General features: G+C 39.2%; 1 protein-coding gene across 2 annotated transcripts in view; it reads left to right on the top strand.

Moving 5' to 3' along the window:
• Positions 1–27275, top strand: part of baz1b (bromodomain adjacent to zinc finger domain, 1B) — a 95307-nt gene that overhangs the window by 28455 nt on the left and 39577 nt on the right. For both annotated transcript variants that reach the window (XM_072589447.1, XM_072589448.1), the window contains 5 exons: positions 13506–15448; positions 17821–17948; positions 22065–22182; positions 23154–23252; positions 25447–25624. In XM_072589447.1, the coding sequence (XP_072445548.1) occupies positions 13506–15448; positions 17821–17948; positions 22065–22182; positions 23154–23252; positions 25447–25624 (2466 nt within the window). The remainder of the gene's footprint in view (positions 1–13505; positions 15449–17820; positions 17949–22064; positions 22183–23153; positions 23253–25446; positions 25625–27275) is intronic.

The following is a 27275-nucleotide window of genomic DNA, read 5'->3' as shown; positions in this document are numbered from 1 at the left end:
ATGCTAGGAAATTGTTTCCGTTAGACGAGGAGACTAGGACCCGTGGACACAGCCTTAGAATTAGAGGGGGTCATTTCAGAACAGAAATGCGGAGACATTTCTTCAGCCAGAGAGTGGTGGGCCTGTGGAATTCATTGCCACGGAGTGCAGTGGAAGCCGGGATGCTAAATGTCTTCAAGGCCGAGATTGATAGATTCTTGTTGTCTAGAGGAATTAAGGGCTACGGGGAGAACGCTGGTAAGTGGAGCTGAAATGCGCATCAGCCATGATTGAATGGCGGAGTGGACTCGATGGGCCGAATGGCCTTACTTCCACTCCTATGTCTTATGGTCTTATGGTCTAAGTGCTAGCAAATGGGACAAGATTCATTTAGGATATCTGGTCAATATGGATGAGTTGTACCAAAGGGTCTGTTTCCATGCTGTATATCTCTATGACTCTAAATAAAAGGAGCAAAACTGCTCACAATACTCCAGACATGATCTTACCACCACCTTGTAAAATTGCAGTAAGACCTGCCTACTCTTATACTCCAACTCCCTTGAAGTAAGGGCCAGTATTTCATTGGCTTTCCTGAGTACTTGCTGCACCTGTGTGCGTACAATTTGACAGTAATAAAGTAAGTGTAGGCCATTTGGCCCTTTGAGACTACTCTACCATTCATTAAGATCATGGCTGATCTATCCATTGTCTCAGCTCCTACCTGCATTATCCCCATAACCCTTAATTCTCCTACTGTGCAAAATCCAAACCAACTGTGCCTTGAAAATATTTTATGAAGCTGCTTCTATTGCTTCCTCATGCAGAGAATTCCATTGATTCACTACTTTCTGTGAAAATCACTTCCTCCTCATCTCTGTCCTAAATCTATTCCCCCTAAACTTGAGACTATGTACCCTAGTCCTCGTTTCACCCACCAGCAGAAACTTGCCTGCATCTATCTTATCTATCACCTTCGTAATTTTATGTTTGTAGAAGATCTCCCCTCATTCTTCTAAATTGTAGCAAGTGAAACCCCAGGCGACTCAACCTCTCCTCATAGGGTAACCTTCTCATCTCTGTAATCAACCTGGTGAACCTCCTGTGCACTGTCTCCAAAGCCTGTATTATCATTCCTCAAGTAAAGAGGGCATAACTGAGCACGTTACTCCAGTGCAGCCTCACCAACGCCTTTTACAATTTCAGCAGAACCGCCCTGCTCCAAATTCAATCTCTAACAATGAAAGCCAATATTCCGTTTGCCTACTTGATACCTGTTGCACCCGCAAATTAATGTTTAGCGATTCATATATGAGGACTTCTAAATCCCTCTGCACAATAGTTATGCTGTAATCTTTCACCATTTAAATAATATTCTGACCCACTATTTTTACTTCCAAAGTGGATAACCTCACATTTACTAACATTGTACTCCATCTGCCAGACCCTTGCCCACTTAATCTAAATCTCTCTGCATATCCCACATCCTCTGCACTGTTTGCCTTTCCACTCAGTTTAGTGTCATCAACAAGCTTGTAAACGTTGCACTTGGTCTCCTCTTCCAAATCATTTATATAAATCATGAATAGCTATGGGCCCAACACCAACCCCTGCAGCATCCTGCTCACCAGTGATCTCAACCAGAGAAACACCCATTTATGCCAACTCCCTGCTTTCTATTGGTTAACCAGTCCTCTATCCATGCTAGTACATTCCCCATAACTGCATGCATTTTTATCTTCTGGATGAGTGTTTTATGCAGCACCTTATCAAATGCCTTCTGGAAATCCAAATATATAACATCCACCTGTTCCCTCCATCCGCCATGCTTGTTACCTCTTCAAAAAATGCCAGTAAGTTTGTCAAATACAACCTTCCCTTCCTGAGTCCATGCTGTGTTTGCCCAATGGAACTGTTTCCATCCAAATGTATCACTATTTCTTCTTTAATGATAGCCTCCAGCATTTTCTTGAATACAGATGTTAAGCTAACTAGCCTATGGTTAGCTGCCTTTTGCCTACACCCTTTTTTAAACAGTGGCGTGACACTTGCTGTCTTCCAGTCTGCCAGGACCTGCTCGGAGTCCAGTGAAGTTTGGTAAATTGCCACTAACACATCTACTATAACTTCTGCCATTTCTTTCAGCATGTTGGCATGCATTCCATCAGCACCAGGGACTTATCTACCTTTAGACCCTCAAGCTTGCTTTCTCTGCTTCATGTATAAGTGCTTCAAGGAGAAAGTGAGGACTGCAGATGCTGGAGATCAGAGCTGAAAATGTGTTGCTGGAAAAGCGCAGGTCAGGCAGCATCCAAGGAGCAGGAGAATCGACGTTTCGGGCATGAGCCCTTCTTCAGGAAGAAGGAAGAAAAGGACAACTAACTCCCATTCCTAGACGTGATGGTACAGAGAACACCTAACGGACATTTCACCACAAAGGTATACAGGAAAGCCACGCACACAGACCAAGTCCTAAACTACGAAAGCAACCACCCCAACACACACAAAAGAAAGTTGCATCAAGACACTGTTCAAAAGAGCCACAACACACTGCAGTACACCAGAACTGCAAAAAGAGGAAGAAGAACACCTATACAATGTATTCGCCAAAAACGGATACCCCCGCAATTTCATCAACAGATGCCTAAGGGAAAGACAATGGAATGAGGATATGCCACAATCCAAAGGACTAGCCACACTACCATACATCAAGAGCATTTCTGAACTGGTGTTCTTCTTCCTCTTTTTTGCAGTTCTGGTGTACTGCAGTTTGTTGTGGCCCTTTTGAACAGTGTCTTGATGCAACTTCTTTTGTGTGTGTTGGGGTGGTTGCTTTCGTAGTTTAGGACTTGGTCTGTGTGTGTGGCTTTCCTGTATACCTTTGTGGTGAAATCTCCATTAGGTGTTCTCTGTACCATCACTTCTAGGAATGGGAGTTGGTTGTCCTTTTCTTCCTTCTTCCTGAAGAAGGGCTCATGCCCAAGAAGTCGATTCTCCTGCTCCTTGGATGCTGCGCTTTTCCAGCAACACATTTTCAGCTCATATATAAGTACTCCCAAGTCTTTTTGTGTTGCAGCTTTCTGTAGTTTTTTTCTCCATTTTAAATAATAGTGTTCTTTTAGTTTTCCCTTCAAAAATGAACAATGATACTCCATTTGCCAACTATTTGCCCACTTACTGAACCTATCAGTATCCCTGTAAACTTCCTCTTGCAGCTTGCTTCTCCACCTATTTTAGTTTACCTGCAAATTTGGGAAAGGTATTTGCTTTCTTCCCCTAAGTCATTAATGTGTATTGTAAACAGTTGTGGTCCCAGCATCTGATCCCTGTAGAAACCCACTGGTCACAGGTTGTCAACCTGAAAAAGAACTGAAAGGTGAAATGTCCACTTTGATTAGAATTTTTTAAAATCGAAATGGTGAGAAATTGTGGTTCTTTGAGATACAGAGAAATCTGCATATCATTGTGCATGAATGTAAAGTTTGGGAGAAGATTTGTAGCTCGGGTGCTCGTTGTTGTGGTTCTGTTCGCCAAGCTGGAAATTTGTGTTGCAGACATTTCTTCCCCTGTCTAGGTGACATCCTCAGTGCTTGGGAGCCTCCTGTGAAACGCTTCTGTGATCTTTCCTCCGGCATTTGTAGTGGTTTGAATCTGCCGCTTCCGGTTGTCAGTTCCAGCTGTCCACTGCAGTGGCCGGTATATTGGGTCCAGGTCGATGTGCTTATTGATTGAATCTGTGGATGAGTGCCATGCCTCTAGGAATTCCCTGGCTGTTCTCTGTTTGGCTTGTCCTATAATAGTAGTGTTGCCCCAGTCGAACTCATGTTGCTTGTCATCTGAGTGTGTGGCTACTAAGGATAGCTGGTCATGTCGTTTCGTGGCTAGTTGGTGTTCATGGATGCGGATCGTTAGCTGTCTTCCTGTTTGTCCTATGTAGTGTTTTGTGCAGTCCTTACATGGGATTTTGTACACTACATTGGTTTTGCACATGCTAGATATCGGGTCCTTTGTCCTGGTGAGTTGTTGTCTGAGAGTGGCTGTTGGTTTGTGTGCTGTTATGAGTCCTAGTGGTTGCAGTAGTCTGGCTGTCAGTTCAGAAATGTTTTTGATGAATGGTAGTGCGGCTAGTCCTTTGGGTTGTGGCATGTCCTCATTCCGTTGACTTTCCCTTAGGCATCTGTTGATGAAATTGCGGGGGTATCCGTTTTTGGCGAATACATTGTATAGGTGTTCTTCTTCCTCTTTTTGCAGTTCTGGTGTGCTGCAGTGTGTTGTGGCCCTTTTGAACAGTGTCTTGATGCAACTTCTTTTGTGTGTGTTGGGGTGGTTGCTTTCGTAGTTTAGGACTTGGTCTGTGTGCGTGGCTTTCCTGTATACCTTTGTGGTGAATTCTCTGTTAGGTGTTCTCTGTACCATCATGTTTAGGAATGGGAGTTAGTTGTCCTTTTCTTCCTCTCCAGTGAATCGGATTCCTGAGAGTGTGACGTTGATGATCTGGTGTGTGTTTTCTATTTGTGTTTTTAATGATTACAAAGGTGTCATCCACATATCTGACCCAGAGTTTGGGTTGAATTTGCGGTAAGACTATTTGTTCTAACCTTTGCATTACCGCTTCTGCTATGAACCCAGAGATGGGTGAGCCCATGGGTGTGCCGTTGATTTGTTCATTTATTTGGTTGTTGAATGTGAAGTGTGTTGTGAGGCACACTTAGTATTTGCAGTACACCAGAACTGCAAAAAGAGGAAGAAGAACACCTATACAATGTATTTGCCAAAAACGGATACCCCTGCAATTTCATCAACAGATGCCTAAGGGAAAGTCAACGGAATGAGGACATGCCACAACCCAAAGGACTAGCCACACTACCATTCATCAAAAACATTTCTGAACTGACAGCCAGACTACTGCAACCACTAGGACTCATAACAGCACACAAACCAACAGCCACCCTCAGACAACAACTCACCAGGACAAAGGACCCGATACCCAGCATGAGCAAAACCAATGTAGTGTACAAAATCCCATGCAAGAACTGCACAAAACACTACATAGGACAAACAGGAAGACAGCTAACAATCCGCATCCATGAACACCAACTAGCCACGAAACGACATGACCAGCTATCCTTAGTAGCCACACACTCAGATGACAAGCAACATGAGTTCGACTGGGGCAACACTACTATTATAGGACAAGCCAAACAGAGAACAGCCAGGGAATTCCTAGAGGCATGGCACTCATCCACAGATTCAATCAATAAGCACATCGACCTGGACCCAATATACCGGCCACTGCAGTGGACAGCTGGAACTGACAACCGGGAGCGGCAGGTACAAATCACTATAAATGCCGGAGGAAACATCACAGAAGCGCTTCACAAGAGGCTCCCAAGCACTGAGGATGTCACCTAGACAGGGGACGAAATGTCTGCAGCACAAATTTCCAGCTCAGCGAACAGTACCACAACATTGTGCATGAATTGCAAAAGATTAGCATTTATGTACTACAGGTAATTGGGAAAGCGAACAGAATGTCATGATTTATTGCAAAGGGAAGGTAGCGAGGTTTGCTTCAGTTATACAGGGCACTGGTGAGACCACATCTGAATTATTGTGCACAGCAATGGTTACTTTATTTAAGGAAGGATGTCATAGAGTCATACAGCATGGAAACAGGCCCTTTGGCCCAACTCATCCATGCCGACGAGCTTTCTTAAACTGAACTAGTCCCATCTGCCTGCGTTTGGTCCAAATCCTTCTGAACCTTTCCTATTCATCTACCTGTCCAAGTGCCTTTTAAATGTTGTAACTGTACCTGCCTCTACCTCTTCCTCTGGCAGCTTTTCCATACACATAACCCCTCTTTGCATGAAATGTTACCCCTCAGGTCCCTTTTAATTTTTTTTTCCCTGTCATCTTAAACTTATGCTGTTTAGTTTTGGACTCCTCCACCCTGGGGAAGAGAGCTTGGCTATTCACCCTATGATTTTATAAACTTCTATGAGGTCACCCCACAGCCTCCTATGCTCAAGAGAAAAAAAGTCCCAGCCTAACCAGCCTCTCCTTCTAATTCAAACCTTCCAGTCTCAGTAAAAAAGCTTGTAAATCTTTTTGCAATCTTTCCTGTTTAATAACAACATTCCTATAACAGAGTAACCTGAATTGTATACAGTACTCCAAATGTGGCCTTACTAATGTCTTGTTTGGCTGTAACATAACATAACACCTGCACTCCGTGCTCTGACAAGCCAAGTGCCTTCTTCACCACCCTGTCTGCCTGTGACACCATTTTCAAGGAACTATGTACCTGCAGCCCCAGGTCTCTGTTCAATAGCACTCCCCAAGGCCTTACCATTAGCTATGTAAGTCCTGCCCTGGTTTGTCGTACCAAAATGCAACACCCTGCATTTATCTGCATTAAAGTCCATTTGCCATTCCTTGTCCTAAGCAGTTCAGAGGTTTGTTAAACTAATATATGGTAGGGCAAGATAGATATTATCTTATAAAAAAAAACTGGACAGATTAGGTTTTTACCCGCTTGAGAGAATCTAGAACTGGGATCGCAATTTTTAAAATCCGGGGCCATGTATTTAAATCCGAGATGAGGTAATTTTTTTCTCTGTCAGTCATTAGTCTTTGGAACTCTCTTCCTGAAAAGGTGGAGTAAGCAGTGCCCTTGAGTATTTGTAAGGCTGAGATAAATAGATTCTTGTTAGGTAAGAGTATGAAAAGGTCATCAGGAATAGGTGGGAATGTAGATTTAGGTTATGATCAGATCAACCATGATCTTGTTGAATGGTAGGGCAGACTCAAGGGGTTGAATTGTCTACTCTTAATCCTACTGTGTGTATTTGTATATATGGAAGGCATATAAAATTATATAATATGATAGAATATCAGTGTGAAGGGAAATTATGTACATTTATTTTTCTAAAAAGGCTTACCTTATACATTTGCATTTCTGAGAAAGATTCTGATATTCCAACATACCCGAAATAGTTCTCTGTGCAAGCAATGACGTTATCAGTCTGTGATGACATCATTATCATCTGATTGTGGCCGGGACTGTATAACGGACTCCCACACACACATCCTTCCTCCAGTTGCTATCCTGTCAACAAATTCATGGAGTATCCTAGCTTTTCTCCTGTAAACCAATTTCTGACTGTCATAAAGAGAGTGGGGGTAAGGATTTTAAACAAGAGATTTTAATGGAGGATGTCAAAATTATAAGAGATTGGAGTATATGTGCTTAGCTGAGAACAGTCAAGAGTTAATTGAGGCTGGAGATTCTGCTGCTGAAGAGATGTTTGAGAGTGCGTGTTTCTCTACTTAAATGAGGAGAATATTTTGGCCTTGGCTTTGTAGTAGCAATAAAATGTGGCGTCTTTGGTCTGTGGCAGAACTATGCTTTCTAGTGGCGTATGTTGTAGCTGCTTGTTTTTCATATAAATCCCAACATCTGAATTTAGATCACTTGATATTTTAATCTTGTAGAAGTGAGTCTTATAAGCAGGGGAGAATATCATGGTTCTGATTTTCTCTGCAGATCAAATGTTCTGTGTGAGAGGGCTGCATTCATTTATTGGTTACCTACATCCCACCCACACTTTCTTTTACTTATAGGTGGTTGTCATTTTAAGTGAAAATTTATAATTCTTGACTTTTGATTCAACTTCTATTCACGAAGCTTTTTTTGGCCAAGCTTTTGCTTGGCCCTCAACAAATTGTCGTCTAGATAGCTGTTCACATGTGACCAGAGGCAGTGGATTTCAGACAGTTACTGTAGCATAAACAACATTTTAGACAAACTTCACATAACTCTATATCAGATCTTGCATGATGTTATTAGGAGTGAGTGGAATTCATTTCGATGAGCAATTGTGAACAATGACCAAAACCATTACCAGCCTTATACATAATTACACAATATAATACATGCAACTTAATCTTGAAATATTTTTAATCAGCCTGTTCTGATATGTTATGACACTCCTCTGTGGCACATGGGACTTCAACCCAGACCTTCTGGCATTGGGGTAGGGACATTACCACTGCAGTACAAGACCTCTCCTCTTAATTTGGATGCTCACTGATCTACTGATAAAACTTCAAAATATGATTGGTGATCAAATATTCATGTGCATATGTTCTGACAGTGTGGATTAATATGTTTATTCATCAGGAGCGACTAATTCTGTGCTTGTGGACCATGTCTGATATTGCTAATGGAACTTTGTTAATCTGAATACAAATGTGTCTTTGGCTGGAAAATTGGCTTTTAAAAGTGACTGAGTCATTGTAAATCAGTTTTCAGGAAGAGGAATGCTCCTTGTATGAATTCTGTGCATGTTGAAGGGAACTCAGAAAGGCAGGAAGTAAACAGCTAAAGTATTTACAAAGCAACAAAATGCAGTTTAAAAGGAAACAAGTAATTAGGAAGGCAAATGGAATGTTGGCATTTGTTTCAAAGACAATGGAGTACAGAAATAGGGAGGTCTTGCTAAACTATACAAGGTACTTATCAGACCACATCCTAAAATGCTGTGAACCATTTTGGTTCCATTATCTAAGGAAAATTCTACTGGCCTTGGACACAGCGCAGAGAAGATTCACAAGGTAGATTCTGGATATGGAGAGACTGTCTTATAAGAGGAGGTTAAGTAGGTTGGGTTTGTATTCAGAACAATGAGAAGTAACTTTACTGAAACAAATTATTCGGGGGGGCTTGACAGAGCAGGTATAAAGAGATTGCTTTCCCATGTGGAGACTCTACTCCAGAGGGCATAATCTCGAAACAAGAGGTTCTCCATTTAAGATAGAGATGAGGAGGATTTTTCTTCCGGTGTAGTGAATCTGTGGAATTCTTTTCCGAAGAGGGTTATCAAGTCTGGATCACTAATTATGTTCAAGGCTGAAGTAGAGAGATTTCTAATCATTAAGGGAATTGAAGTTTATGGAGTTGGGGTTGATCAATGATTTAATAATCCTCAAATCCAGCAAATGGTATCACTGAATGACAGCAGAATTGATGGATTGACTGGGACTTCTGTTGCCGTGTCTTATGGTTTTATAGTGAAAAAATTAATGGGGTGGTACTGGATGGAGCAGAAAGCATGAAATTTATTTAGAATCATGTTTAAGCAAAATATTTTCACAGATCATCTGCCTAAATGGCTTTTCGTTGCACCCTTCTTTCTCATTAATAAGCCTCATCTTGATGTTGAACAGTTGTAATGCTAGTGATTTGAAAATGCCAAAAAGATGATTTCTCTTCTTGTACTTACTGGCAGTCTAATAGTTAAATTATCTGTTCGTATTGCTAGACAGTTCAGTCTCCATAGTGACTGCTTAGTCACTGCCAGCATTCTTGTTTACTGAGCCTTGGCCTTAAGTTTCTTTGTTTATTGCTATTTCTAAATAAATTTATTAAAAGTATTTAGCTTTTTTTGAATTGCAAAATTAAATTGGGGTCAGTGATTTGATTTTAAAGATTTCAACATTGTTCTATAAATCTACAAAAGTGTTCCTCTGCAAGCACCTGCCTGTCCCCCTAACATTGGGTAATAATAGCAAAAGATTACGTTTGAGATGCCTTTTAATACAAAATAAAATGCTTTAAGTGTTTGATAAAGAGGGGGAAAATAGTATTAAGACAAAGGGGCAACAGCAAGTTGATAGTTTTTAAAGAAGGGACTGCAAGTCTTTCAGGAGGAGAGGGAGAGATGATGGAGCTTGTAGAGCGAAGTATCTGCCATCGGGGAAAGGAATAAGGAAGTTCTATTGACAATGTAGACTTTGCAAAAGAGGAATGTGAATGTTGAAGTGTTTACTGTTAGGAAACCAATGTTCAAAGTTCATGTTTGAGGTCTTGGGGAACTAGGAGACTAATTTACTCTATAAAGATATGGACTGGGTCTATGATTTGCAGCAGAATATGATCTTCCATTTGAGATAATGATGAGGAGAAATTTCTTCTTAGAGGGTCTTTAATCTGTTATTCTATACCACAGACTTCTGTTAAAGTAAGGTCAATGAATTTTTAAGCCTTTGTTAAGTTCTTGAATGATCAGGGAATCAAAGAGTAGACAGGAAAGTGAAGTTGAGATCAGTTCAACCATAATCTAATCTAATGGCGCAATGGCAAGGGATGAAATGTTATGTATACTTCTATGAATTGGAGAGCTTTACATGAGTTGAAGTTTTGAAATTTCATTTATCTGTTATGACTTCAATTGGAGTGGTTCGGTTTAGCCAAATACAACCAATTAAAGGGAATCTTTGACAAGTCTTGTACATGTACTTTTTGTGCAAAGGTGACTACTAACTGAAGACAATTGTGAGTTATACAAAACTAGTTAGATAAAAGTTTGATTGCTGTTAACCAATCCACTATCTACATAATGGTGAAATGATAACAGTTGGAATGTAGTCACCTCACACTTGGTAAAACTGAGCCATATGTCTTTGCATCCTATGGCAACATCACCTATATAGTTCAGGAAGAAGTGGATGAGGCAAGTAGTTATTCACAAAGGTACAATGGCTGAAGAATAGGTGGCTAAGAATATGATCAGTAGATAGTCATTCAGTATGCTTGTAGACCAGACATATTTCACCATGATGGCGAAGTCAACTGTGTCACCGACTGCAGTCAGATCATGAAGGAATATCATTGTGCTCACAGCCTCAAAGGATGTCATTTGTGATTGGTTACTGTTATTTTCGATTTTCAAAGGAAAGACTGAAACAGTTGCGAGAAAAGTGGGCATTGACGTGGAGGTTTTTGAGAGTAATGCAACTTTCAAGATTAATGAATATACAATTTTATGATTTATATGTTAGGAAAAATTGAATTTAAGAATTAAAATTTTAAAATGCAAGTTTAATAAAAACTGCTGGTTTGAGAAGCTAGTAAATAAATCTACAGTAATTGTATTCCAAGGGTCTACTTAAGGTTGGAAGTGGGAAAACACTGACTAAAGGATGACTTCTCTCTGAAGTTCTTGGTAATGAAATGTCTGCACTTGCCTCGGAGGGAGTTAAATTAATAATATTGCTTTTCCAGACAAAAGCAGAGGTTTGAGAATTGCAGATATCCAACTTAAATATCTATCAGGGACATCCAGCTGTGCCATGATTTGTGGGGATAGGGTATCTGTAAATTTGTAAGGGTCTTCTTGTGGCATAATGGTAGTGTCCTTATCCCTGAACCGGGTAGGCCTGGGTTCAAGTCCCACCTGCTCCACAGGTTTGTAGTAACATCTCTGAAAAGGTTGATTAGGAAAATAGATTATTTATCGATTTTGCAGCCTGTTAATGGTGCAGTGGTTATGTCCCTATCTCTGGACTGGGAGGCCCATATTCAAGTGCACCTGCTTCAGGAATGTGTAATAATATTGAACAGGTTGGTTAGAAAAATATGTTAAATATAAAAACATATAGAGGAGGGCTGTTGTTTTTCAGTGGTTGTGTCCTAACCCCCAAATTCAGACACTTGGCTTCACATCCCACCTCCTCCAGAGCTGTGTAATAACATCTGAGCAGGTTGATCAGAAAAACATGTTATCTATAGATTCAGTGCCCTTGTGGCACATTGATGGTTCCTTACCATTAGGGAGACCTGGGTTCAAGTCCCATCTGCTGCAGCAATGTATAATAATGTCTCTGAGTAAGTTGATTTGAACGTATCATTATTTATACATGTCAGGTACTTGTGCAAAGTTGTTCTGACCCTACCACAAAACCAAGAGGCCCAGGTTCAGGTTCCACCTCTCCAGACGAATTAAGGGTTTTTCTGTTTGAACAGGATAGGGATGGCCCAAACAACACACAATGCTGAAGACACTTGCTAGGTCTGACTGCGTCTGTGGAGAGGAAACCCGCATTAACATTTTTAATCCAGTATTACTGCTTCATAACTGAAAGGGGTTGGGAAATGTATTTTTGTATACTTTGCCACAGGCGGAAGAGGGGCGAAGGCACTGCTGGTGTACAGGTTCACTGCAAAAAAAGTGGTGAAAGAGAAAAAAAGGTGTAAAGTGGGTCAGAATTAAAGCGTGAAAGGAAGAGAATACATCCTCTACTAAAAGCCAAGTAAAGAAGACAAGGCTATGTGTGTTGGGAGGGTGGGAAGGAGAGAGCGAATGTAAGAAAAATGGAAAACAGATATCATGGGGTCAGGCTGTAAAGATGTGGAATTCAATATTTAGTCCCCAAGGCTGTAAAATGTCTAAGCAAATGAGATGTGGTTCAAGCTTGTGTGTTGTGCATTATTGGAATATTACAGCAGGCCCACAACATTAATATTAGTATGAAAGCAAGGTGGTTTATTGAAATGGCAAGCAACTGAAGGTTGTGGTCAGTCTGATGGATATTGCAGGTGTGTTCTCAAAGTAGTTGTTCAGACTGCAATTGGTCTTGCCACTAAAGGAAGGTGCATTGTGAGCAGCAATGCAGTAGAGTAGGTTGAAGGAAGTACGAGAAAATATGCTGCTTCACGTTTGGCACCTTTAGACAGTGAGGAGGTGAATGGGCAAATGTTACACCTTCAGCAATTGCATGGCAACGAGCCATGGGGAGTGATGAAGCATAGTGTTTGATAGTGGATGGACCAGGGTGCCACAGAGGAATGGGCCATGAAGAACGCTGCTGGGAGGGGAAGATGCGTTTGATATGGTGATGGTGCTATTTTAAAAGGTGGGTAGACAGTAGACAAAGCCATTTTCAGTTGTAACTAGCCCTAGAACGTGGAAAAGAAGTTGGTGGCTAGCAGCTGAAAGGCATTGGATTTAAATGATTAGCATGGCATGGTCTCTTGGAGAAGAATGCTTTTGGAAATGGGTTTTGTGTAAGGGAAAATGGGAAAGGAATTAAGGTGGAAGGCCGGAGTGGCAAAAGTGCTTGAGAGAAGTTTGGCTAATTTGAAATGCAAGAAGTAACAGGCTTCAGTCTTTGTGACAAAGAAGCCCATGACTTCTCATCCTTATAATAAAAGCAGAGTACTTCAGATGCTAAAGGTCTGAAATGTAAAGAGAAATAATTAGACAAACTCAGCAGGTTTAGCAGCACGTTTGGTGAGGGTAACAGAGTTAATATTTCAAGCCCAATGCGATTTTCCAGTTTCACAGAAGTGTCACTCTGGGCTCGAAGTATTAAAGTTGTTTCTCATTCACAGATGCTGCTAAATCTCTTTCTCCAGCCTCTTGTCTTTATTTAGAACTATATCTGTTTATGGATAACTAAATCTGTTGACCACTGTTCTTTTTCTTTAAGCAAGCAGAGATGAGGGTCATAAAGGCAGTAATCAGGATGAAATAGAGTAAAGGTTATAAGACAAAATTGCCTTTTGGAGCTATTCCATTTCAGAGTTCATTTAAGTGATCATTGCAAATGTGTAATATTCATGATTTCAAGCATTTTTCAATATTTGTTTTAAATGAGCAATTCACGACTTATTGTTTATGCAGTGTACTGTGTAAGCTTGGCTATTGCTGAATAATAAAATATTTTTGCACTTGTTTCAGTACATGATTCATAACCCTGTTGTGAACTTGGGAAAAAGAAAAAGTGCTGTCTCACCAGAAGGTAAAGCCTCAAAAAAAGCAAAAGGTGATGGGGACCCAAATAAAGAGAAAAATAAGAAGCGGAAGAATGGAAACAAAGAGAAGGTTTCTCGGAACCCTCCTTTGAGCCCAACATTATGGGGTCATGTGCAGGTGAAAAAGGCTATGAATGGGAATGGAATGGCATACAATTCCAAAAGGTCTCCAGAACAAGAACTGGAAGAAGTAATGAAGATTGTAACACCAACCAAATTGAACACCAACTTCCACATCCCCAAAAAGGGCTCCAGTGCTGCTCGGAACTTTAAAAAGCTGCAAGCTAAGGATAAAGCGAACAACAAAAAAGAGAAGTCCAAGAACAAGGCTAAGTTGCTCAACGGGCAGAAGTTAGCAGGGAATAGCAAATCTCCAAAAAAGAGTCTGAAAACTCCAAAGTTGAAGATGAAACAGATGACGCTTTTTGAGATGGCAAAATCCAACACATCAAAGACTGGAAAATCCCCGAAGGGTGTCGGAGGAGCCTCAAGATCTATGTCTAAACCTCAGAAATATCTACCACCTTTAGCTTTACAGTTTCTTCGATATTACAAAGAAAATAAGGGGAAGGAGGAGAAAAAAGGTGCGGTGTCTGCATTCATCACCAGGGTGGCCAAGGTGCTTTCCGCTGAAGAACGTGCTCGTCTACCAGAGGAAGTTGGCGATCTTGTTCAGAAACGTTATGAGATTTTGGAGCACAAGAGGAAGTGGGCAATGATGACACTAGAAGAAAGAGCAGATTATCACAAAAAAAAGCGTGAAGAGCTAAAGAAAAAATTAAAGGAAAAGGCCAAAGAACGGCGGGAGAAGGAGATGCAGTTAAAACTGGAAAAACAGAAGAGATTTGAAGATCAAACTCTTACGGGAAAGAGCTTACCTGCACTAAAGCTGGTTGATACTCCTGAAGGGCTCCCAAACACACTTTTTGGTGATGTTGCTATGGTGGTAGAGTTTCTCAGTTGTTATGCTGGTCTGCTGATGCCAGATGACCAGTATCCAATCACTGCAATCTCCTTGATGGAAGCACTGACCTCTGAAAAGAGAGGTTTCCTCTATTTGAACAGAGTTCTGTTGATCCTCCTTCAAACTTTGCTGCAAGATGAAATTGCAGAAGACTACAGAGAATTGGGGATGAAACTTTCTGAAATTCCTCTTACCTTGCACTCTGCTTCAGAGCTTGTTCGGCTTTGCATGCGCAAGTCAGATGTGCAAAATGAAAGTGAAGCATCGGAAATGAATGAAGATGGTAAGGATTCTATGGGATTTGAAGACAATGAAGTTGCAGATGAATTCCTAGATAAGTTGGAAACTTCTGAGTTTTTTGAACTGACCCCAGAAGAGAAAGTAAAGATTCTAACAGCGCTCTGCCATCGGATTCTAATGACTTACTCAGTTCAGGATCACATGGAGGACTCGCAGCATAAATCTGCAGAGCTATGGAAGGAGAGACTGGCCATGCAAAAAGAAGAAAATGATCGGAAGAAGGCAGAAAAACAAAAGAAAAAAGAAATGGAGGCAAAAAAGAAAGAGCCAGAAAATAACAAAATGGGTGACAAGAAAAAGTCAGAGAAGAAGGAATTTGATAAGAAGCTAGAAGTGGACAAAGGTGGAAATGATTTGTTAACTGATGTCAATGGTAGTGAAGACCTCATTAGTGCAATTAAAAGCAGGCGATTGATGGCATTGCAGGCTAAAAAAGAAAAGGAAGAGAGAGAAAAGCAAGAAAAAGAAAGGATGGAGAAAGAGGTGGAAGTAGAAAAGATTCGTAAGCACAAAGCAGCAGCTGAGAAGGCCTTTCAGGAGGGAATTGCAAAAGCCAAACTTGTCTTGCATCGATCACCATTGGGCACAGATCGTAACCACAACAGGTATGTGTAGTTTGTCCTTTCAAAAAATACTTGTGTTTTGCCTTTTTCATTTTGGCATCTGTAAAGATCTCACCCAATTCTAAAGTGAAAAATAGTTGGCTTTTTAGGTTTCTTTATATATTAAGATAACCACAAGGAGGAAAACAACAGAAACCCTTTCTATTTAACTTTTCATTGAATTCATGAGCAGTCATGAACATAGATTCATACTCCTATTATATTGCCATCTAATGGAAAAAGAATAGCTATTGTACTACTCTACATTTGAAGTTTCTCAGTACTCAAGTTGACATGAATTGAACAGTTGGTTTACCAACCATGTGATCCAAAACATAAGAGGAAATTCAGTTCTTCAACCTCAAACATCCTTGTATTGAGCAACTTGTCTGAACTTGACAGTATGTTGATTTCGATCACTAGGTGGGAGCACAAACTCAAGTTGCAGTAAGCTGTTACTGGTGAATTGAAGGAATGGCCCCAGTTGATTTGGTAAATTGATGCAGTGGGTAGGAAGTCCGGTACAGGGTGGCACTCCTGGACATATAAATAAAAAAAATTTTGAACACTTTCTATATTCTGTTCTTTGTTTCTCTTGCTGCTGTATTGCCCTGAGCAAAATCGCAATACCTTCTCTGCTCATGCCGGTGATTAAAATTGCAGTTAGGCCTCGTCTAAAGAAAGGTGGCTGTGGTTGTTAATCATCTCAGTCCCGGGATGTGTTTGCAAGGGTTCCTCAAGGTAGTGCTCCAGGTCCAACCAGAATCAGCTGCTTCATCAATAAGGAGACAGGTCTGCAGATGCTGGAGATCAAAGTTGAGAGTATGTTGCTGGAAATTCACAGCAGATCAGGCATCAGGATGAAGGACTCCAGCCCAAAACGTTGATTTTCCTGCTCCTCGGATGTTGCCTGATCTGTGCTTTTCCAGCAACGCACACTCGATTACTTCATCAATACCCTTGCCGACACCGTAAGGTCAGAAGTGGGAATGCTTGTTGGTAATTTGCACCAGTTTTAATATCGTTTGTGGCTCCTCAGATATTGAAGTGGCTCACGTTCACACGTAGTGAGACTTGTGCTAAAAAGTGGCAAGTGACATTCATACCACAGCATTGCCAGTCAATAATCATCTCCATTCAGAGAAAATCTGAACATTTGCCCAGGGCATTCAATTGCATCACTATGGATGAATCCTACACCATCAGCATTCTGAGCATTACTATTGATCAGAAACTCAACTGAACCAGCTTTATAAATAAAACAAAGAGCTATGGAAACTGGAGATCTGAAACAGAAATTGTTGGATAAACTCAGCAAGTCTGGCAGCAACTGCAGCTATTTGTTAACTCTGCTTTCTTCCCACAGATCTGCCAGCTTTGCTGAGTTTCTCCAGCAATTTCTATTCTTGTTTCAGCTTTATAATTGCTGGAGTTACAAGAGTAGGTCGGAGACTAGGAAATCTGAGGTGAGTAGCTTGCCTCCTTTCTTGCCAAGCTTGTCCAATACCTGCAAGGCCCAAGTCCGGAATGTGATAGAATACTTTGCTTGCCTGGATTAGTGTAGGTTCAGCAATAATCTGGAATCTTGACATCATGCTGAGTAAAGCAGCATACTTATTTGGCACCAAATAACCACTTTCAAAATTTTACTACCTTTGCCACTAATACATGATGTTAGCAGTTTGTACTATCTTCAAATTGCATTGCGCTCCTTTGTCAGCACCTTTTACAATCAACAGCCTCTACCACATAGAGGGCAGGACAGAAAATGCCTGGGAAGGCCACCATGTACAGTTTCCCTCCATGATCGCCACAACCTTGACTTGGAACTATGTTGCTGTTCCTTCACTATTGCTAGGCTGTAACCTTGCAATTCCCTGAAGGCGCTATAGTGTACGTAGACCACATGGACTACCGTAATCAGGAAAACAGCTTTTTACCATCTTCTCAAGAGCAGTTTGGGATGAGCAATGTAAGCTGCCCCAGCCAGCGAAGCCCACATACTGGGAACGAAAAATAGACCCCGATGATCTGTTCAGAATCTTTAGTTTTAATTGGAAACGTACTGTGCAGGAGCTTGTTGTTGTTGCTTTGCACTTTGAAATTGGGAGTACCCTTTGTGGAAAGTAACTAAGTTTATCATGAGCTGGATGAAGTTGAGGAGTACAAGAATGTTAAATTTTTATTATTTAATTGCAAAAGCAAATTTATGTTGTGCAATGGCTTTTAGGATGTTGTGAACTTGCTTGAAAAATGTTAATTACTTCAGGCTGATGTTTTGCTATAATGGAAATGTGTTAAAACAAAATGTTGGATTTTGGTCCTGCATGGACTTGTCTTCATCTAAACAGACTTGTGCTTCACCTTTTCTGTAGATACTGGCTGTTTTCGGATCTGGTGCCTGGTCTGTACGTAGAGAAAGGTTGGGTGCATGACAGCATTGACTACAGCTTTACCATTCCTGAAGAATACACTCAACATGAAGAAGACCAGGATTCAAAAAGTAAAACTGCAAACTTTATTACTTTATTTTCTTCCTTTACCTCTGAACAGAGCTACCTGTATTCATTCTGTACACATAATAATAATAGAGAAAATTTATGGCAAAGGACAATGCCCTGTACCCTGAGTTTTCTGTAGTACATCAGTGACTGTGTTTTCAAACGTACTTCATTAGCTATGAAGTGCTTTGTTTTGTTTAAGTGCTGTATGAATGCCAGTCTTTCTTAACTCAAAATCAAGAAACCATTGTTCTTAAAATGATTTAGAATATCAGTCCTCCTGGTCTAAGTATTATACTCCGCTATACGGACTAAAAGACCATGCTAAAATTAGCCTCAGCATCAGGCAAGAAATAAAATTAGCTACGTTTATCCTGCTCCTGATTACTTTCTTGTGATCTGATTTTGAAAGTCTTGGTTTGGGTGTCAGTTGAACATAGGATTATACTTTTGCAAATGGAGTTTACAGGCAAGAAACTGGCGATATTGGTATTTGCGGTTTTTTGTCATCTGTCGTCTAGGGGATACAATCACTGGCTCGGTACTGGTAGGCGTTTATTTCTATCTAGGTATGTCTATGATTTTACATCAGCTAGGAGAAAGTGAGGACTGCACATGTTGGAGATCTTAATCGAAAAGTGTACCTTTGGAAAATCGCAGCAGGTCAGGTCTGGTCCTTGGATGCTGCCTGACCTGCCCTGCATTTACAGAGCCAAACGTTTCAATATGGTTTTACGTGGTGAAGCCAGTATCAATAAGAAAATAGACACATTCTGGTCTATCTCCTTCATGTCATAATTTGTTTCCTTGATTTTAAATAACTTCTAAAGAGATTTTTTTAAACTCTTAATTTTAAAGATTGATATTTGTGTTACTAGTATATTGCTAATAACTATCCCTGAAATAATTGGCCAGCCCAGTGACGCACACATCCATCAAATGAATGAAAAAAATGGATAAGAACTTCTTTAAATATGAAAAAGAGACAGACCAAAGTGAACACAGACCTCTTAGAGAATGATACTAGGGAAATAATGGGGAACCAGGAAATGGCAGCGATGTTGATTAAGTGTTTTATGTCTGTCTTTCATTGTTGATGCCATTAATACCATTCTGAAAACAATAAATAATCAGAGGGTTAAAGTGTAAGGTGGAAGAACGAATAAATACACTATCAAAAGACTTAAAAGTACTGTGGAAACTAATGGGTCTCAAAATATGTTGTATCTGATGGATTACAGCTTATGTTATTAGAAGAAGTGGCTACAGAGATATTGGATGCACTGATAGTAGTCTTCCAATAATCCTTCAGTTATGGAAAAGTCCCAGAGATAATTGGAAAATAAAGATGTAGTGCCTTTATTCAAAAAGGGAAGGAGACAAAAAATATGTAACTATAAGCCAGTTTAACATCTATTACTGGGAAAATGTTAAAGCTTATCATAAAAGATGTAATAGTAGAGCACTGAGAAATGCATAATCTAATCAAAGAGTCATCATGGCTTCGTGAAGGGGAAATCATGCCTGACAAATGTATTAGAATTCTTTGAGTCGATAATAAGCAGGATAACTAAAAGAGAATTGGTTGACACAATATATTTGGATTTCCAAAAGGTATTTAATAAGATACTTAATAAAATTGGAGCTCATGATTTTGAGACTAGTATATTAGCATGGATAGAGGATTGACTAACAAATAGAAGACAGAAATTTGGGATGGGGAATGCATTTTCAAAATCCAGCCTGAAGCTATTGAAATGTCATACAGATCAGTGTTGGGGGCCACAATTATTTAGATATATTAATGACTTGAATGAGTGACGTGACTACATAATGGCCAAGATTGAGGATGACACACAAGTAAATGAGAAGTAAAGTAGTAGGGATGACAGTGTCTGCTGAAGGATATGGACAGATTAGGTGAACGGACAAAACTTAACTGATGGAATATAATGTGCGAACATATGAGGTCATGTACTTTGGCAGAAAGAATAGAAAGGCTGAATATTATTTAAATGGAGAAAGACTGCAGAAGGCTACAACACAATCCAAAAAGCTAGCATATTCAGGTTTATTAGGTAATATGGAAGGCAAATTGACTGTTGGCCTTCAAAGGAAATAGAGGTCCTGCTAAAATTGTAAAGGCACTAATCAGACAATACCTGGAATACTGTGAATAATTTTGGGCCCCTCATCTAAAGAAAGATATACTTGCATTTGAAGCAGTCAGAGAAGGTTTGCTGGGACAATGTGTGCTGTGGGGAGATTTTCTTAAAAGGAGAGGTTGAATAGGTTGGATTTGTACTCACTGAAGTTTCGAAGATTTAAAACATTATTGAAGCATACAAGATTGAAATAGGTCTTGACAGAGTCGATGTGGAGAGGTTGTTTTCCTTTGTGGGAGAGTTTAGGACCAGAAGACATCACCTCAGAGTAAGGGGCTACCCATTTAGGACACAGATGAGAAATTTGTTTTTGAGGGTAATGAATGTTTGGAATTGTTTACAACAGAGTGTCATAGCTAATGATAAGTTTATTCAAGGCTGAAATAAACAGATTTTTATTCAGTAATTGAATCAAGGGGCATGGAGTTAAAAATCATCAGAGTGGAGTTGAGGATTATCAGATCAGTCATGATCTCTGAATAGCAGACCAGACTCAAAGAACAAAATTCCCTACTACTTTTCCAGCTCTTGTATGTCTTCCCTCCCTGAAATATGAAGATGCAAGGGTCTGACGAGAGTGTCAGTCTTTGTAATATTGCATTATTGGAGAAATTAATAGGACTGACAGTTCCCAAATACCTGGGGCACAATGGCTTTCACATTATGCATGAAAGAAATGGCTCTAAAGATTGTGGAAGCATTGGCGATCATCTTTTAAAAAAAAATGGTAACTCTATAGCAATGCCTCTAGATTGGAAAATTACAAATATAACCCAACTGTTAAAGAAAACAGCATTCATGTCTGGCAAATCTGATCAGAGTTTTTTTTTGTGAAGATGTTTCTGGTAGTTCAATGTGAGGGAACCTGGATATGGTACACTTGGTGATTCTGAAGGCTGTTGATAAAATCCCAAACAGAAGCTCAGTATACAAATTAAAGCAAATAGGATCAGGTATAATATACTTGTATTGTAGTTGGAGGATTGATTAACAGGTAGGAAGCAGAGTTGAGAACTAAATGGGTTATTCTCACATGGACGGACTGTGACCAATATAGCGCTGCATAGATCAATCTTGGGCCACATCTTTTCCCCATCAATATCAACGGTTTGGATTTGGGGGTCAGTTGTAACACCTGCAAGTTTGCAGATGATTTAAATCTTGGTTGGAATGTGAGTTGTGAAGTGGCTGCAGAAAGGTTTCAAGGAACTTAGACAGGCTGAGATGGAAAGAGCATGCCAGATGGAATATAATCTGGTTAAGTGTGAGGTTATCCACTTTGGTCAAAGGAATAAAAATGCAGAGTATTTATTAAATGGAGAGAGACTGGAAATTGGTATTGTTCAAAGAGACCTGAGTGTCTTTGTTCGTAATTTGCTGAGAGCCAGTATGCAAGTGCAGAAGACAATTCGTAATTTGTTCGTCTTCATTATGAGGATTTGTACATTGGAATAAATATGTCTTCCTTAACTTATACAGAACACTAGTGAGACTGCACCTGGTGTATTGTTTGCAATTTTCATCTCTATTCAAATCCCATATAATGGTTGGAATTAGAAACCCTCTGCTATTTGTATCATGTCAATCTAATTCCTGGTTTGATACTGATTGGTTATCTTGCTTTGAAAGGCCAAAGATGGCTATCTTGTGAAATTAAAATCAGTGTTGATGAAATTGGGAAAGCTTTTCTCTGCATCAGACATGACGCAACTGGAATGAGAAACTTCTGTTTTCCTGTGTTGTTGATCCTGATGAGTAACATCAAAATGGTCAAGGTTTTTGAAAGTTCCCTTGTGGAAAAGAAGCTGTGATTGCATCAGTTTATGATTGGCAGAAAGTGTATGTTTCTGTTTGCTTGTTTAATTGTATTTGGATAATTATGTTAAGAATGCTGATACTTGGTCTCTTCATAACTTGATTTAAACTGATTTTATTATATCCGGAAATTAATAGGTAATGATGATGACAGCATTGCTGAGAGCAGCTTAAATGACAGTGGCCACCAGGGGTCCTCCCATACTGCAGACATTTGCATTGAAACCACTGTACCAAAACAAGGGCAGAACCTATGGTATGTCCTGCTTTTACATATTATTATGTTTACTCCTAACTAATAGTAAAAGACTTTGCTGCAGTGAATAGTTTCAGAAATGAGTCAAAATCTATTGGTTTTAAATACAAATACAAGCATTTTTTTTTCCTAACGACTGGTGTGGTATTACTGCGCAAGTAATGCTCTTGCACCAAGTAGAGGGGAGTGTTCTGGGACTCTGAACAATGCAAGGGCAACAGTTGACCTAGTTACAATTGGCATAAAGATTCAGCTTGAATGTCTTCCTACTCCATATTCCAGTTACATACTCTCACCATGTCAGTTTTTATGTCCACAGAGCATTAAGTACCCTAAGTTACCAACTTAGAGCAGAGAAAATTGCAGCCGTAACATATTGGGGGAATGTTTTTACTGCACAAAATTTGAACCATGTTTCAGAACTGTTTCTGGAGTTTAAACCTTGAACTCTTGTTTCAGAATCCCATTTAAAGAAAAGGCCTAAGACATATTTGTGATCAGTAAAGCAAAATAATATTTCTTTACATTATATACCAGAAGGGTTTCAAGGAATATGGGTCAAATGCTGGCAAATAGCACGACGTCAGATTGAAATGTCTGGTCGGCGCATATAAATTGGATCATTGGTCTAATTTCATGCTGTATGACTCAATAAGTCAACTGTCCTATAATGAGTGAAAAGCGTTCATGAAAACATTTTGAATAAATTTGGCCTCACATTTAAGTTTAGAATGTCTTCATTGGCATTTTGTAATTTTTCATACGATTAACATCCTGCGCATTATTTGTTTAATTAAACTTGTATTCAAGGATTCTGCAACCCTAATTGGGATGATTTGTTTGACTTTTAGAGGCATGTTAGCTTTTTCCTAGAGATTTTGGTATTTTCTGTTGAGGCATTTGTTCACTGTGAGTCAGTACCTTGTACCTCTGGAAGTATTGATTGGCAGTGTTATTGATTTTATTTGCAGGTTTATTTGTGACACTCAGAAAGAACTAGATGAATTCCTGAACTGTCTTCACGTGCAAGGTGCCAGAGAGAGTGCGCTCAAAGAACGCCTTCAGAAAAAGTAAGTTTTCAAAGTTCCATAGCTTGCTTTACGTGTCTCGGAAGAGCAGAGTCTGCACATGTTCTTTGTAATTTCAGCATCATCATCAAACTTTGATTATCAAACTGAATTGTCAGTGTTAACTCACTATCAAAGTCGTTTTTTAATGGAAATATTCCTAGTGAGCAATACTGTCCACGTTATACTGGCTATATCAGCAGTACTTATTGCATCCTTGACTGTAGCTATTGAAAGTTTATCCCTCCATATCTTCTCTTGAAGGCACAAACCTCATGCAAGATCATGGTTCCATGATGCCACATACCATCCAGTGCATTATCAGCATAATTGATTTTTGGTTGGTATAGTCTGTTCGTTCACGGAAAGACATTCATACCAACTGTGCGTGTTTTTTATATATAAGTCTCTCTACTCTAGAGCAATTAAGGCCAATTTTAACATTCCAGTAGTCACTCAGGCTGATATTGGTAACTGGGTACAAACTCAGGATGGATTCTGGGACCTTCCTTTTCAGTATGTTACACTCACTTTACCTACTGATTTGCCTGCTTATCATTAACCTGCAAATTTAAGCTTTCAACTATCCTGGTATTGCATTACTGTAACTACTGAATACAAGTCTTTGATTCAATGCATATTTTGAGTGGATTTACAGGTTTTTGTCTCTGCAAAGCATGCAATTTTATTTGTTCTCAAGCGATCTTGTTTCCATAATTAGCTTACTTAGTTTTATTATAAGGCTGAAGTAAGATAATTATTCAAAGCAAAGCTGAACATGACATAACGTTGATGAAAATATTTCCTCCTCCGACAAAGTGACTCAGTATTTTAAGTGTGCAAACTTAATGACCAGAATCTTTAAAGGTGCAGTGCTAAATAGAGAGATTTTTTTTTCCATTGTCATTGTTTGCGTTTATTCTTTCTCTCCACTAGACTGGTATTTGCTTGTCAGCTGATGTACTCAATTCTTGATGTAGTAATCTTGGTTTAACCATCTAAGTTAAGGAAGATTTAGTTTGTGAAAAGAGAGGTTCTCTTGTGGTTTTCCAGGAACAAATTAGTTAACTCATTTGGAAAAAGAAACAACAGCCATTTACTTTCTTAGCTTGTTGTACAGTGTACTCAAGTTGACTTTCCCTGAAGCTCTTGCCTTTCCACTGGGACCTGGTTGTTGTGCAATGATTTGCAAAGTCATTAGTGACAAAAGACATTGACTTACTAAAATAATACTTTGTTTAAGAACATGAGACAACACTTTGCATCTATCTGCTAAAGGATGTAAAACAAGATCGCTAACTGGCTGGTTTTAAATATATTGTAGAGTAATTTTGAATTGTATGAAAGTCAGTCATTGGTGCTGAGTCACTTAATCTTGTTTGGGTAATAAGACTGATCTTGAACTCCTGAGGAGTTGAATGGATAAACAGTTTGGTTCCTGCATCTGATGGATAATCAATGCTCTCTGAAGGAAGTGTATACATACATGGAAATCAGGGGTGTATAGTAATTGGATCAACTGCACTCCCTCGACTATAGTCATGTGACTTTTTTGTGAGCTATCTGATTGCCTGTGTTTAAATCTGTTTTATTATTTTCTTCATTTCTAAGTTTAATAAATTGCCTGTAATTGGAGTGGAGAAAATGTTTAAGTATTCTATATTTCACATTTATCTCCCTTTCACTGTTGGGAATGCTAACTTGTTCTGGGAATAATGTTTCACAAGGCCAGATACTTTGTAGTACCTTCAGTAAATGATTACTCTTGAATCTGGTTATTTAATTACATTATAGTGATGTGAGTGAAGCTGGGTGCGAGGATGACCAGAACTGACCTGACCTATGTATGCACACTTTACGGAATAAGCCACTGTTGCAAATTGAGAAGGAGCACCACCTGATTTAATTTTGTTATCTTCCTAGTCAACAATGTTTTGAGTACACCGAAGTGTTCCCTGTAATTGAGCACTGACTGCAACTTACTATAGAAAATAAACTAATTTTTCATACTATAGATTAGTCTACTTGTAAATACCATCTGTATGGACCGGTTTTATCAGTCATCATCTTCAACTATCTTGACTGTCTTTTATACTGATATAAAAATTATTGAGCTTATTAACTGGAAAATCTATCTTTGTTGCATAATTGGCTTAATATAGGTTGATGTTTTAAAAATAGCTGCTTCTATTTTTAGGTATCAAGATATCCTTCACTCACTACACTTGGCACGGAAACCAAATCTTGGCCTCAAGTCCTGTGATGGCCATCAGGAGCTCCTCAATTACTTGCGAACTGACCTGATTGAAGTGGCAACTCGACTGCAAAAGGGAGGGCTAGGCTACATGGATAAATGTGATGAGTTTGAGGAGAGGGTGAGTAATCATACAAACATGCTACTGTTCTTAGCAAAGAGCTAGTTATATGGTGACCAGCTGTATTACACAGGGGATTTTAGCACAGTGTTTCTTTGTAATAGTTGTTCAGAATCCATGAACTGGTTCCCAGCAAAGGAGAGCTAAAAGAATCAGTGCTTCATTTTCCAGTTTCATGTCAGAATGAAAGTTTGGCTTAGTTCCAGTTGTTTACTTTGCTCCCTAATGTGGGACAGTAAAACTCTGGGGTCCTCGCCCAGCAAAGCATAGTTGTTCCAGACACCTATTCAGATAAATTTAGATTTGGGCATATTATCAGGATTTAAAATAACAATTTATTTTATTTATATGATATATATATATATATATATATCATAAATGTATTAAAAAAGTCTTTCTCAACTGAGTTTTTACATTCTTATAAATCAACCTCTCTATAGAAATGCTTTTTCTATCATTTCTTCAAGTATTACATCAAGAACAAAATTTTGTTAATAACCAGGAATAGTAAGGAAATAGAGGAGGGAATTGAAGAAGTTAGTCCAGAAGGCAAAGAGAAGTTAAAAGAAAAGGTCAGCAGAAAAAAAAATTGTATTAATCTCTAAAACATTTTATAAGCATTTAACTCAGCAAATGTTTGTGCACATTTCAAAATCTAAAGGGAAGTCGTGATGTAGAGGTATTACAAAAGTCTGAAGTCTTCACAAAGGAAGTGGAGGATGTGAAAATTGTACTGAAAGTGGAGATTAGTGTTGTGGACAGAATAATACTAAGTAAGAAAGACTAACCGTTCTGGAAGTTGGTAAGTCAGCCAGGTCTAGATGGAATGCATTCTAGGTTATTGAACCGAGGAAAGGTAGAAATGAGTAAAATTGATTATCACTCTTCAATTCTTACTGGACATAGCAATAGCACTAGAGGTTGGGTGTTAACTTAATAAGAGTGGTGTTAAATTATTGAAAACCATTAAACTTTCAATTGGAAAGAGTGGGTTAAGGATGATATGGGCAAAAACATGGCAATTGGAGTTCAGTATAGAGAAGTGTAAAATTATGCAATTTTGAAGGACTGCTGTTGAAAGCCAGTGTAATATAAACAGCATAATTTTGAAAAGGTAGATGATCACAGAGACCTTATGTCCATTTACATTAATCTTTGCAGATGGCACAGCAAGCTGCTAAATTGGTTAAAAAGATCAAACTTTAATGAAGATTCTCATTCCATAAGTAGACATGAGAGGAATAGAATGCAAAATAAAAATGATCATAGTAAACTTTACAAATCTCCAATTAGGTCTCTGTTGAAGTATTGTGGGCCATTTTGAAAATTGTCTTGACTCCTCAGTGAGAACTGTAAGATCTGGGATGGGAAGGTGGCTGTTGGCATCTACGAATCTGGAGTCCGAGCGATTCAGCTCTGACCCCACTTGGGGTCCTGGCCCCCAAACCCTGTTGTAGGCAATTTTGGACCCCATATTTTAGAAATGCCTGACAAACTTTACTGTAATGGAACCAGGAATGAAAAACTTCAATGACAAGGAGATGTTGGAAAAGTTAGGACTCAGAAATTTATGATGTGACTTAAGAATGATTTTTAGTTTGTAGGTTTTGGAGATTAAAGAGCAAAAAAAGTGGTAAATTGGTCAATAATT

This window comes from Chiloscyllium punctatum, chromosome 19 (genome assembly GCF_047496795.1).
Source record: "Chiloscyllium punctatum isolate Juve2018m chromosome 19, sChiPun1.3, whole genome shotgun sequence".
Taxonomy (NCBI): Eukaryota; Metazoa; Chordata; class Chondrichthyes; order Orectolobiformes; family Hemiscylliidae; genus Chiloscyllium; species Chiloscyllium punctatum.
The sequence above is the reverse complement of the archived record's forward strand: the minus strand, read 5'-3'. Positions and strand labels throughout refer to the sequence as shown.